Source organism: Anopheles merus, chromosome X (genome assembly GCF_017562075.2).
Source record: "Anopheles merus strain MAF chromosome X, AmerM5.1, whole genome shotgun sequence".
NCBI classification, from domain to species: Eukaryota; Metazoa; Arthropoda; class Insecta; order Diptera; family Culicidae; genus Anopheles; species Anopheles merus.
In genome coordinates, this window is record NC_054081.1 from 3541866 (window position 1) to 3556478 (window position 14613).

The window sequence follows — 14613 nt, forward strand, 5'->3', positions numbered from 1 at the left end:
GGGGGCAGAGGAAGAAAATGAGTGAAGCAGTTTCATATCTCTGGGCTTGAACTGATCGAGCACAGGACTATTTGCGCGGACTCTTACCTTCGGTATGACATCGGCCGGCGGCAGATGCTTCTTTCTGTTACGCCGGCTGCACAGGCAGATCGCAATGACGACGAGAATGATCAGTATGGTGATGCCTCCGAGCGAGCCGAGCACGATCACGGGCAGCAGGTTTGGCTCTGTTTAGAAGAAGGGGTGGAAGAAGTCAAATAAGCTGTTCAAGATAATATATATAGCTCAGAATTTGGAATGGTCTACTTCTGAGGATGCTTTTACTTCTCAGTTTGGCTTTTATAACCTCACATTTCGCACTACAGGCTCTAATTATGTTAAGCTGAGACTTACTCACAGTGAGCGGCCTGTACTGTAAAACTCTTATATCTTATATCTATAACACATAGTCAGGTGTTCTGTTTGCAGCTCTAAGGACTCTAAGGATATTTAGTCAAAAATTGGCATCAAACGCAGTTATGATTGCTCTAGTCATATATATGATGACCCTTATTGACTTAAGGCCTAGTTTCTGCATCGCTCCAAACTCCAAACTAATGTCCTCGAGGTGATGTCATGCTTAACACCTACCCATCAAAGCCTATCTATCTATATCATTTCACTATGATGTCATATTGCGCACATTGCGCTTGAATAGAGGAAGTTTAATTCCTTCGCTGTCAATTAATAGGTCTAGCACTTTGTCATAATCTGTCATAGCAACACAAGACATATCTCAGCTGTATTAGATTGAGAGGACTCTGAAAGAGACAAAGAGAGAGAGAGAGCGAGGACCTTACCTTTGGAGACGAACTCAATTTCCAGATAGTCGATACCGTAGTCGTTCACAACGGTGCAGTTGTACCGGCCGAAGTGTTCCCGCTGGCAGTGGTGTATGATGAGCGTCGACCGCACCCCGTTCGGGATCGGGCTGTCCAGTGCGCGGTACTCGGCCGCGTTCGGCTCGGCGCTCACGTTGATCTCGCGCCCATTGAACGACCACAGCACGTGCCGGGGCTTCGGTATCGACAGGGCCACACACTCGAGCTGCGCACTGTCGTGCACCGCTCCGTACTGCTGGCGCGGCGAGCTGATGGCCGGCGGCCCGCGCAGATACACCGTCGCGTCCGCCTCCACCTCGGCGAAGCCCTGCACGCTCGCCTTGCAGTAGTACCGGCCGGCGGTGGCCGGCGTTACGACGAGCGTTACGTTCGCCGCACTCGACACGACCTGGTCGGACGGCTCGTGTATCCACAGCACGTCCGGTGCGGGATTGCCGTCCACGTCGCAGCCGAGCGTGACGGTCGTGTCCGGGTCCGCCTCGACCGACTGGGGCGGCGCCCGGAAGCTCGGCCCGTAGCTTATGTCGAGCGTGACGCTTTCCTCGCTCTTCCCGACCGCATTGCGCACCTCGCACCGGACCGTGGTGCCGTGGTACTTGCGCGAGATGTTCGCTATCAGCTGCGTAAAGGGAGGCCGGAAACGGCACAGTGAGTTAAGGTATGGTTGTATTTTATGAATAGCTTGTTAAGATTGAAACTAAGACGAATCTTCAGCAATGAGTGATTTGAAATATTTATCGAAGATTTATGAATCTCTGAAGAATGATGAATCTTTGAGAATCGCTGAAATTCTGATCTCTCAAATTCGGGCATCGGGTGGAGGGTTGTATCCTCGCATGGACCGACTCTCCCGTTGCCAGGTCTGATCATCCGGATGCTTGGTAGTCGCTAAGTCTCGCGCTGTCATGACTTCAGGCTGCCATGACCACATAGGTCGTTACGCCAAGAACCTCCAGCTCTACGAATCTTTTGAGATTCACGAATTCCTAGAGATTCCTGAATCTTTACAGAACTATTACTCTTTAGAGACTCAAACATGTTTGGAAATACCTGAATCTTCAGAGATGTATGCATCTTTTGAGATTTCAGAATTTTGAGAGTCGCGAATCCTTTCACCGAAATTCAGATTCACTGAATCATTTCAAAGATTCATTGAGATTCGTGAATCTGAATCAGATCCTCCGACCATTAAGTTAAAGCACAATTCTAAAGTCCTCCAGTAAAAAAACTTACCAACTCGGATGCGTGACTGCCGTCCGACAGCTCCTCGCCTACGAACCAGCGGTACGTAACGTCGGGCGGGTTAGCGTCCGCCCGGCACGACAGCCGCACCTCCGTGCCCTCGAGTATGCGGCCCCCGTTCAGTGCGCCCCCGATCACGGCAATCTTCACCTTGGGCGCGTACTTCACCTCCAGCTTCAGCCGCACCGACCGGTACGTCCGGTCGGCCGTGTTCTGCGCCTGGCAGGTGAACGTCGTGTTGTGGTGCTCCTTCTTCGGCGTCAGCTTCAGGATCGATTTGGCGGTGTAGCGGCGGGCGTCGCGCAGCGGCTCCTTCATGTACTCGATGCCCCTCGTCAGCACGGTGCCCAGTCCGTCGATCCAGGTAATTTCGGCCGCCGGCTTGCCGCCGACCGACACGCACTCCAGCTCTATCTCCCGGTCCTCGGTCGTGACCATGAAGTCGCCCTGCACAATCTTGGGCGCTTCCGGCGGCACCAGCACGGTCAGCTTGGCAAAGCGCGACCGAATGCCCGGCGTTCCTGCATGCGAGGGAGGCAAGGGAGCGGATTGGATGGTTGCGTGGCAAATGGAGGCACCAGCGTGTCTACTTACCGCCCCGGCCCGGTCCCACCTGACACTGGTACTTGGCATCGTCGTCCAGCATCACGGGCGAGATGTCGAGCGAAAAGTCGCCCTCCTCGTCGCTGCCCACCATCGTGTACCGCTCGAAGCCGCTCAGGTTCCGGTGCGTCCCGAGCCCGAAATCGTCCTTGGTCCACTGTGAGGGAGAGAGTGGGGGAGGTGTTTTTGGTTATTTTTTCCCAATGCGAAGGAAAGGCGCCTCTTCGCCCCTGCTTACCTGCAGCTGGCCGGACTTGTTCACCACCCGGCAGGGCAGGGTGACGCGCGACCCGACGATAGCGGTCTGGTCCTGCGGCTCCATGGCGAAGCGCTGCTCCAGCTGGCGGCTCCCACTGCCGGCCGCCGGTGACACCTTCGCCCCGCCGCCAACCCGCAGCAGCAGAAACAGGTAGAAGATCGGATAGGGTGACGCGGTGACGGCCGCTAGCCGCGACCTCGTCGTCCGCTGACCGTTCAGCGCCCGCAGCATCGTCGTCAGCACGGTGCGGTGCAGCGGCAAGATGAGTGAATGGCAAACCTGCTTAACCGAACCGTTCCTGTAGCGCTCTGCTGCCGAAAGTCCGGTGCGCGTCGCTAGTCATCTTAAGCATTCGCTGCTGCCGCCGCCGCCGCAAAACAAAGGGTTCGTCGCCTGGTAGCGGGAGCGCTGCAAGGAAAGGCGAGGCATTAGCGTTGGCGCTGGATTTGCCGGCTAAACAAAGCTTCAGTCCGCACGGAAAAAAAAAACGCTTCACGGGAAACTCAATCAGAGGAAAAACAGAAAGAAACCCAAACGCGCTTAAATAAACCCTCGTGCCGAATCAAGTGTTGTTATTGCCAGCTCACCACACACACACACACACACACACACACACATACAGAGTCCGGTAGCATGCGCGTTGCAATGAATATTTCAGCTCGTAACCGCATTCGATTGCGTTCGATTGCAATTTCCCACTGCGACGAACGGACTCCCATCCCTCTTTTCAGGTGTGTGCACGCGCTGGCTAGTATTATTGTGGGACCGGTTTTGCAAGAAATTAAATAAATATTAGTTTCTCGCTCTCTCTCTTTCCATTGGTTGCATTTCCCCCCCCCCCCCCCCCCCCGCCTTGAATCTCTTCAGTGCCGGCGGAAATTTCATGCCCTCTTTAATCGCAAAAAAGCGATGGAAGCGAAGGAAAATCAGCATGCACACGCGGGCGGTACCATTGGACGGTTCGAGCACTTGGCAGAGGTGCTTCGGGTGCGATTTATACCAGCATCCGTTGCACTGTTGCACTTGGGTGGGGCGCTGAAGTTGGGAATGTTTTTTAAGAAGCTCAACGGTTGGAATATATTTTTAGCATCTAGTGCTCCACGTGTGAGGGAGGGTGTTTTAGGCGTCAAAGCTAACGTTTATGCTGCTGCACGGACACAGAAAAAAGAGACAAAAACATACACTCTCGCTGCCCATCCGCTTTGGAGTCTGTGGCAAGTGTTTTGCACTTAGTGTACGGTTCAATAGCAGGTGGAGAAGAGGAATAATAATAATAAAAAAACACACGCACTTCAAACGCGGGCACAGTATTTGGTTGCCGTTGATGAAGTGCCGTGGAGAGCTTTTGCGGGCGCAATGGGAAGGAAATGCTGCTACCCAATGAAAGCAGGGGCAAACTATGCCCTGCATCGGGTGTGTTTGTGTGGTTTTGAGTATTTCTTTTAGCACTGCACTGCTTTTTGCTGGACTTAAGCCATCACGCCCTCGTTCGGAGCTTACTTTTTTAAACCATTCGCTCTGCCACGTTTTGCTGCCAGGATCTACTGTGACTGGCTAATGATTGAGTCAACCCTACGAGTACGCTGTTGTGTTTTAATATTGCCGAACGCATCGCAAACATATGGTGTTTGATTTTTTTTGTAACGTTAAACAAAAACTTTAGTACAACTTTCAAAGCAGCTCACCTTCAACAAATGTCCGCAAAGAAGTACTCCAGCTTGGAGCTAAACTTAAAGTCTGAAAAGTATTTTAGATCGCTAAACATGTACTCCAAGAAATACAGAGGTATTACGGCGTTGGATACCGCCTATAACATACTAGCCCTGATCCTTCAGGTTCGTCTTGTCCCTGACGTCGAGGAGATGGACAGAAACTATTAAAGAGGATTACGGAACGAAACCATGCGGCACATCTCTGAGAAGATGGCAGAATACAGCTTCAAAGTCGCATATGATGGCATAGCCAGGGTTAAACTGTGCGACGCTATGAGCTCTTTTGGAATCTCGGCCAAACTGATAAGGCTAGTTAGAATGACTCTGACCTTTAACTTTAAGGACCTTTTGCGACCACCAAAGGTTTGCGCCAGCTCTTTCCTTGGGTCATCTATTGAACTTGGCGTAAGAGAGGGGATACTTGAAGAACTATCTACAATAAGTTAACCCAGATCCTGGCATACGCTGATGATATAAACATCATTGGTCTACGGCTCTCCTATGTATCAGAAGTCACCAAGGCATAGAGCAGGCGGCAGAGAAGCTCGGATTGCAGATAAACGAGACAAAGACCAAACTGATGGTGGTCACATCAGTGACCCTACCAACAATAAATTAAAACTGAGGTAGGTGTGACGTACAGATAGGTGAGCACAATTTTGAACTCGTCACAGAATGCACCTATCTCGGGTCAAAGGTCAGTAACGACAGCCTGATAAGTTCACCTCAAAAAACATATATAGCACCTGGGTCTATAAAGCACTGGTACTCACATACACCTCTGAGACTTCGGACACTGTCCAAATTTGACGAAACCCTCTTAGCCACGTTTGAGAGAAAGAAGATCAGAAGGATAGTTGGCTCCGTATGTGTGGAAGGACAATGGAGGCGCCGCTATAATGACGAGCTATACGAGATTCTGCCATCAAGGCCTAGATGACGGATTGGCAGAAGAAGGCGCGAGACTGTGAGCGGTTTTGGACACTCCTGAGGCAGGCCAAGACCCAAGTAAGTAAGGTCGTCAGCAGATAGGAAACAAGCTGAGTCAAGCAGACATAAAATCCTCGTGAACATTAAATAAACATTACATACTTAGCAAGCAGATAAGTAAGGATGAATATTAGCGCAAAGAGTAACAATGCATCTGTATATCCTGTATGTTCTGTAAAGAAGGCATGTTTTAGTGATTGGCCAAACAAGCGGCCTTATTACTGAATTAAAACTTGAATTTAAATAACTACAGTCAACTCTCTTTTATTTGAGAGGCGATGGGACTGTCGAATAAGAGGGGTTTCCAGATTACAGAGGTTGAGGTTGAAGAGGTTGAATGAAAGGTCCATAAAAACAAGAAAGAGACAGAACATACAAAAATAAGAGGGATACAGATTTCAGAGGTTTTTCAAATTAGAGGGACAAAAATGTACTGGAAATCAAGGGATTGTGGACAATGTTCTAATAAGAGAGGATTTTCAAATTGGAGAGGTATCAAATTAGAGAGGATTCACTTCAGAGAGGTTCTTATTCAGTATTCAAAGAGCAGGTTAAAGGCAGTGTACAAGACGGATCAACAGAGTCTCGTAGGTGGTGCCAGTCAAATGACATGTAACGCTGATTAAATTTACAAAACATTGACATTGATTACTAGAAATATGTAGAGTGCAAAATGTTTGAAGCGCTGTGTTAGAATAAAGTTTAATGTATGGCAAACATTGAATTTAAATTTGGGGCCAGTAGAATTGACTATTTTGAATCGTACATTTCTCGTACATTTGTTTTTCAATTTCGATTCACTATTAAGCAGTCAAAGTTCAAGTTGAAGCTGTCATATTAATATGAGTATCAATTGAGAGGTCATATTCAAATAACACTATATAGTTAACACCAACGCATCTGCAGATTGAGAATATAGATTGACATTTTAGGGCAAGATAAATAAATAAATAACACAATTGCTTAGGAAAATATTTATTGATTACTCCTCAGAGATATGTTTATGTCTCGATAGAACATTTTTGAATTTCTCAGCGGTGTTTAACTCGTCTTCAGGAACAGTTTCCTTGCTAGCTAGGTAAAGTGCCAACGTCTTGCAATGAAGCAAGATATCTTGCCAAAGCGTAAACAAAAACGCTCCCCATTCATCATCCCCTCCCTCTGGTAGTTCAAATTTGCTAAAAGCTTCCGATCAGCTTCACAAATAATGTGTCTAGTGCGCTGGCTCGCGCCACAACTGTTACTTTGGCGAGCAGTACTGTCAATAATGGCTTTGCGTTATTGATGACAATGGTAAGTAAACTTTCGGGGAAAACAAAATAATGTAACAAAAAAATATGCAAGGCAGTATCGACTAAGAAAGTCCGCACACACACACAGCTACACCAAGCAAAACTTTGCAGCTGCATAACGTCTACCGAAAGATGAAGACGGTAGTTTCCACGCTCACCTCACCCGGTGCCGTTATTAGTCAACACCTTTCCGCCATCCATCGGTGCGGTTGTTTGCGCTCGCCCGTTCGTGAGCTGTGTGTGTGTACCATATGCAGAACAAAAGAACCGTTATCAGTCGCAGCGGGCGACAAATGAGGGCGATCAGCGCGAAAGGCGGAAGACACGGGAGCGAACGAGCTGGACGCGCGAACACGTTGCTCGCCAAAACGGCTCCGGCCCCCAAGAAGATGCCGGCGAACCGGGGGTCGGGCCGGCTCGAAAGAAAGGCTGCGGCATTAGCTGCACGTCTTAACTTAACTCCCTTCCCCCCTTCCCCTGGAATGGAGGTCCGATGGAGGCTGACGGTAATGTCAATTCCACGAGCGGCCCGAGCGCAGGCACACCGTCTCGCAGGTCCTGAATATTCCATAAGTTTTATACGGTACTATAAACGACCCGCTTAACTTGTCAGCTTCCGAGCTGCCGTGGTGGATGGGGCAGTGGGCTGGCAGGTCGATAGGTTTACCTTTTTTTTTTTTTTCGACGGGGCACGGTCGGTTCTTATCGTTTGAGCGGCCGTGTTTTGTCGCCTCGCTCTCGCTGATTACGCTGCCGGGGCTGGCGCGCGCTCGAAGCAAGCAACCGCCGGAGCTGCTGGTGGGGTGGGCGAGGAAACTAGTGAAACCATCGCCGGCAAAAGCCTGCCGCGCGCACACACAGCGAGCGAGCAGCACTGCAGCAGCAGCAGCAGCAGCACTGCACTGTCGCAAGAAATAATGTGCCGTAAACGTGTATTTTCAAAACCATAAATAAGTTCTAACGAGCCACCTGGGACTCGTAAGCGTCTTTGGAATTATTATTATTTTTATCACCCCCTGGGTTGTGAGTGTATGTGTGGGGGGAGGGGGAGAGAGGGTTTCTTTTTGCTACTGCTGCTTTAGTGTGGGCGGCCGACAGGCGGAGGAACCGTGTGAGCATTTTTATTAGAGGGCACCAGCTCCAGCGCGGCAATCTGCTCCGGCGTCCCGAACCATCGTTCGGTATCGTCATCATTCTTTCCCGAGGCTGCCCCAGTGCTGCCTGCCAGCAAACGCCCGGACGCGAGCTTGTTACGCTAATGTCAAATTCATAAGCCTACAGCGGGCAGTGGAAAGCGGGCGGGTATAATCATGATTGCCCGTCCCGGTTCGGCTTTGCTGCCCCGGGGGTTACGTGATGTAGCGCAACCCGGGGCTGGCAGCACTGCCTACTCAATAATTCCCACCAACCTTGCTACCTTGCCCAGGTTGCCTGATGCTTCGATCGGTGGCCACATTTGCACTGTGAATTAAACTAAAAAAGCACAGGCAGCAGTGGACACCATTAAGTCCACACGCACACTGCGTCCGCTGTCATCGATGGGGGACCGTTGTCAGTTTGAGTGTTGTTTTTTTTTTTGGCACAATTTTGCATCCTTCAATTTGGAGCTTCAAAAACCCTGCGAAAACTTCACTCCGCGAGGGCCATTTTGTTCTTCTTCCTGCTGGTCGTTCCTGGTTGTGCTGCTGCTTGCTCGGCGCCTTCCCAAACAATTTTGTGGCCCCGAAAATCCGCGGCTAATCTGCATGTCGCCGGGAGATTGTGCCGAAAAGCCATTAAGCGTTTTGTTTATTTCATTATGAACGATCCTTGCCGGCTCGTGCCTGCGTCGTGCCGCTCTCTTCGGAAGGCGTTGGGTGTGTTTTTCAATTGTGTGTGTGTGTATTGCTCCTGTGTCTTTACATTATGGCGACGACAAATCACAACTCAACGGTGGAACCAGCAGCAAGCGACAAACAGTCGAATAAAAACAAAACAACGAAAAAAAACCTCACGCAAAACCGACACTGCTTTGCCGAAAACGAGCTGCTTGGGATGGGATGAGGACCGCGGGAGGAGCTCAAAAGAGAAGCCATAACACACAAATGATGTTCTCACTCAGTTTTCGGAGATTAAACACACATTATTTAGTCATCATGGTGTGTTTTTGCTGTTTGTACACGTCGACGCCGACCAAACAAATCACTCCTGGCGGGCCGCTCCGTTTTTGGTACCCGAACGCCCCGAAGGATTTGGGAGGGAGGTTTGGGGCTACTAGATTGCCTGCTAGGCGAGCCGCGAGTTTTATGACGAATGTTTTTTTTTTTGCTGTCGTTGGTTGGTTCGTTGTGTTTAAAACAAAAGCGGAAAGATTCGCACAAGTTCACGGAAGCCGAGAGAAAGAAGTCCTATTTTCGACCTTGCTCACTAACACACGCACACACACACACACACACACACACGCTCAAAATGGGTAGCAGATGGCTTGGGGTTTTGAGGCGTTTGTCCCCGGGGTGGGAGAATAATTCGCGTTTTTTGTTTGCGAGCGCCACCATTCGAACGCCTTTTGCTGTGCGCTGTTGTTTTCGTTTGCGACTGGCGCGGTGTGGTGTAATTTTTGCCAAGCTCCATACCCACCGGGCGCTCCATGGGTGGTGGGATATGGGCGTACCTTCTTCCTCATTTGGAATTCCTCCAAAAAAAAAAAAGGGAGAATTGCAGAGAAAGAGAGAGAAAAAAGGAAAAAAGCAAAATCCCGGCGTGCGAAAATACTTTTCCACTTTTGCCTTATCATCGGGCGGGCTAATGTTTTAGGAACAATCAATCATTTTTGTGTGTGAAGAATCGTACGACAACCCGCGTGAAGAAGGGAGTAGCACCGTGCGATGGGTGGGGAGTTTTTTTTCCCTCGGGTGTGGTTTTTTTTTGGTTGTTGTTGGCCTCGGGAAACTTGCCACGGTGCGCAAAAAGTATGGTAATTTTTGTAGGACGATTTTCCGAAATTGAAATACTACAAACGACAAAGATTAGTATGATGCATCGCTCGATGTAGCTATCAGTGTAAAACTGATGGTGCGTTTTTGTTATCGAGTGGTTTGAAATAATCAACGGAGTTGACATTTTTATACAGAAGATAACATTTTTATCGTCAGATGTTGTTTCATTAATTCAAGAGATTAAAATAACGATTTTAATTAACATAATGGTACAAAACGAATTGTAATTAGCAATTTAGAAGAAATCTACGTCTGAATACGTACATTTGCTACCACCAGGATCAGGATTTTGTTTAGGAGCAAGAACAGGATTAGATTTAGAGGCAGCTTCATCGGAGTAACATATCCGGGGCAGATGTAGACACAACTCTTAGGTGTATCGACTTAATCAAGCATTCAATGGAGCAAATAAATCATTCGAGTTACAATTTCAGGTTCCGTCCATAGAAAACGAAACACCAAAAAATGAGAATAATTGACCTCAACGCCTACTCGGGGTAACAAAATGTCCACATCTACTCAATCCACCGTAATGCTTGATTATCTTCCATCTGTGTGCGTAACGTTACGTAATTTATGGACTGCTGTCAATCGTGAATATACTTTGGGGTTGCGATACCATATCAAGAAAATTGATTTTGTTTAATTTGTTGAGCTGTGATTTTTTTTCAATTTTGATTAATTCATTTTTTTGTGTAATTCTTCCCCAATGCTCAAAGCCTGTTTTCAATGTTATGGAAATTGAGTTAGGTTTGATGGTGACATAATTGCGTTCACCTATTTCCTCACGCTCTTTTGAGAACCACTCTCTTTAAATGCCCACTTTATTAGCTGATTCGTCCCAAGGAAGCCGTCGTTTGTGGGCGTCCGGGTGGGCTAAAATTGCCATTTAAATAGCTTCATGATTTGCTCGCTAGTCTAGCCGGCACCTTGCTTTCCGGCTTCTTTTCCCCCTGTGCAACACCGTTGCAGCGATTTGCCTGGTTTTCGCCGCTGAGCTCTATGCGGAATCAGCTATTTATCCGGATGATCCGAGCAAAGCAATCCGAAGCTGCGGAGCTGCATTCTCTCAAATGCGATTGCGAATCTTTTCGTTTGATTTCAACCAACCAAGCACGTGGCTGTGTGTGTGTGTTTGAAGAGAAAAAAAGAACATAGAGAAGCAAGGGCAACAATCATGCTCAGGTATTGTTTACTCGATCCCTGTGTGTCTCTCGGCCGTGCTTGCCGGTCCAACCGGGTCCGTGGCTGTGCAGCGAAGCGATTCAACCCGGCGGTGCTTTCGGTCCTTCGAACCGGATCATTCCGCCACGGCGAGCGCTAGACGAGAGCTATTCTTGGAATTTATCGAAGCAAAACAGTGAAACAAAATCACCCACAACGCGCGGTGCAAACAGTGCTGTGGCTCGGCTGCCGAGTGTGTCTGTGTCGCGTTTTCTTTTCTACAGTGTGGGTGTGTGTTTGTGTGTGTGTGTGTATGGTGTTCGAAATTGCCAACAAACGGCACTAATGAGGATGGCTGTAATGATGATGATAAAGACGAAATCGACGGCACGTTATTATCGTGCGTGTGTTTAGAGCGTCCGGCGTTCTCGCTCCGACCGTCTTTCGTGGTGGGCGAAGACGTCTAGAAGACTGGTAGGCTGGTGGGATGTTTGTTTCGGACAGGTGATTTCCCCGATCCGCTGCCGTTGCCCATCGCCTATTGACGAACAACATTCTGCAACCAGACACACATACCCACACACACACACACACACAAACAGGCATTAAATATTTCCGCCCAGGGAAAGGCAAACATTGGTCGATACCGTTTGCTTACCTAGTTGCCCCTAACCTGCAGGACTGACCCGCTTCTCTCCTATGTTGCTGTGTGTATGTGTACCTTGCTAGTGTCTTCTCTTCACTGCAGCAAAAAGACATCTTTCCAGGGCCGGTGTGTGTCTGTGTGTTGGGGCGTGGTTTTTGTTTGGTCGAGCAAAACAGGCATTAAATTTAATCTGATGAACATGTATTATTTTAATTGATTTCTGTAATGCCAACCGGAGCCAGCGCATGGGTTGCAACTTTTCCTTGCCCACACCCTCCCACATATGTGCTGGGCGGTTGACAGTTCGCCTTGCACACAGCCACAGACGCACAGGCACATAGCCAGAGCCGGTTCGATGTAATTAGGTTTGAACTTTCTAATGAACCTTTTCTGCCGGCGCTTGCAGGCCGCCCGTTTGGGAGGGTGCTGGAGGCAGCAAAAAGGCAGTGCACAAACACGGGTGGCCTGCCGGCGCGGCGAGATTATTGCTGCAGCAAAAGTACTGGCCCAACCGACCCACTCGTGCACGTGAGTGGGTAGATAATTTTCAAACAATTTTACGCTGCACTGGCACTGGTGCGAGCAAAACGGTTTACCAATCCATTTTACCGAATGCAATGATGAGCCGATGGGTGGTGGTGCTGGTGGCGGTACGCTTTGTTGTAACCACACCAGCATCCTTTCGCTCGGTGCTTCGATTTCGAGTGCCTGCGATGCATTACACAGAGTGCACGTGTTTTGGGGGGGGGGGGGGGGGGGTGTGAAGGAGGAGGAGTGACGAAGAATGTTCAAACACAGAGCCGGGCATCACGTTTGATTGTGGCTGACGGGCCACCTACAGCCGCCGTACGATGGACGCGTGGGCCGTTTTTTTTTTTTTGGAACTTGGGCAAGCTGACGGAACTTTGGGAACTCACTCACGCATGTTGCATGCTGGCTGGTTGGCGCATTCGGGGCGAACTACGGCACTGGAACGTTCCGCACGGAAGCATTGCGTCGGGTTTGATTGATGCGGCAGGCTTGGGATAGAAGTTGAGAGAAACGGTTGAAAGTGAAGTCAAAAGGAAGTAGTTGGTTGTTGCTGCTGCTGCTGCTGCTGCTGCTGCTCCTGCTGTTGAAAAGGGCATTTGTTCTCTGCTTAACTAGAATGCGTTTCGTGGAGAACGTTATTGCACAATTTGTTGCCCTGGCAGATCAAACATTAAAAGACTAATCGTGTCGATGGTTATCGTTGAAGGATTCGAGTAGTATTCGAGCAGTTTTAAAAAAGCTTTATTCGTTTATTTTGATGAGGAAAATGATATTCACGTAAATTCTTAACAAAACTCTCGCAGTATGCTACATTAAAACATTTTTCGAGTAGTTTTCGAGCAGTTTTTTATACCAGCATTAGAAGAGTCTAACAGCACTTACATAAATTCTTACCAAAACCCCCGCAGTATACTACATTGAAACAGTGTTCGAGCAGTTTTCGAGCAGTTTATTTACGGTTGTATTTTGTTGTCACGAGAATAATGACATCCTTATACACTGCTGACAAAGCTAAGTCAAGGGTCAAACGACACACTGCGGTATTGAATGTAGGTGTGTGGCATCATGGATAACGAATCCTTCGTGAAATTTGATTACAGGACGCTTGCGGTGGACAATTTTGTGTACTATAAATTCAGTAAAAACGCAATGGTTTGTTGCCAGCTACTTGTGAGTGTTTCATGTGGTCAGTTCTATTTGTGACAATCAGTCTAATGATAACGTGGGTATACGTTTGGGAATGGTTGCAGCTGCTCCGCATGGTTCAAAATCATCATGAAGCAGCTCAGTGTATTAAGAGAGAAAGAGAGAGAATTAAGACACAGTATACAGGTCAATCGTATCCAAGCCGCACCCTTAGGAGATTAAGGGCACTACATCTAGGGCTCTCTTCAAGACATATTAGGGGAAAGCAGACAACTTTAAAACTTTCGAAAAACACTGGACAACGATATGAAACATTGTGGATAACAGTCAGTGCTGTCGTTTGAAAGTCCTCTATTTGAAGTATTGTAAAATACATGTAAGAAACATGGAAGAGGAGTCGACAAAGTCATGTTCAAAAGGACAAATGCCGTCGAGTCGAAATAATCGTGGTGTGGTAAATCTCAACCACCTTCTCGGTCGACAATGGACGGCACAGGCTCTTCAAGAGTGCAGGATCCGCTAGTGGTTTGAAATTAATATTAAATCTGTCCATCGCGGCACCGCCGAAGCAGCGAATCGGGAAGGGAAGGGCTCAAAACCGCCAACTGCACGAATCGGTTTCACCCTCACTGCTCGCACTGTCTGTCTCTGGAGCGCCTCTGAGCGTGTGTATGTGCACGTTTGAGTAGAGCAATAAATTTCTGTACCAATTTCCCGACACTTTTCTTCTCCTCCACCACCACCACCACCACCATCACCACAAAATGGTACGTGGCGCGATGATAGAGATTGATCGGAATCAATGGCACCGCACGCACACTCACACATTCAGTGCATTTTGCACTCGGTTTCGGTTTGCTACACACGCAAGGGTCGGCGGTCGTGCGGTGCGTGATGATGATGGGTGGTGAGTGTGAGTATCGATTATAGCATACACACACACACACATACGCTCTAAAAAAACACAGACTCGACCGATGAAGTGTAGTGTGGTACGTGCGACGACCCCATTCGCCACAGGTACGTACGAATTGGCGGGGCAGTGTCGATAAAAAATGCACGCGTGTTTCTCGTCCGAATCAACACTTTTGCGCCAAGTTATCATCGGCTGTATGATGATAACCCTGTGGGTGCGTGTGTGTGTGTGTGTGCTCTTTTTTTGCTTTTGCCTC

At 48.5% G+C, this 14613-nt stretch overlaps 1 protein-coding gene across 1 annotated transcript in view; it reads right to left on the reverse strand.

Annotated features, from left to right (window-relative positions):
- LOC121589398 (irregular chiasm C-roughest protein-like) overlaps window positions 1–14613 on the reverse strand; it is a 200434-nt gene that overhangs the window by 3521 nt on the left and 182300 nt on the right. Inside the window, exons 4-9 of the mRNA XM_041908310.1 lie at window positions 12682–12783; window positions 2965–3393; window positions 2718–2883; window positions 2115–2644; window positions 840–1500; window positions 53–227 (exon numbers count right to left, since the gene is read on the reverse strand). Coding sequence (XP_041764244.1) covers window positions 53–227; window positions 840–1500; window positions 2115–2644; window positions 2718–2883; window positions 2965–3216 — 1784 coding nt within the window. The 5' untranslated portion in view covers window positions 3217–3393; window positions 12682–12783. The remainder of the gene's footprint in view (window positions 1–52; window positions 228–839; window positions 1501–2114; window positions 2645–2717; window positions 2884–2964; window positions 3394–12681; window positions 12784–14613) is intronic.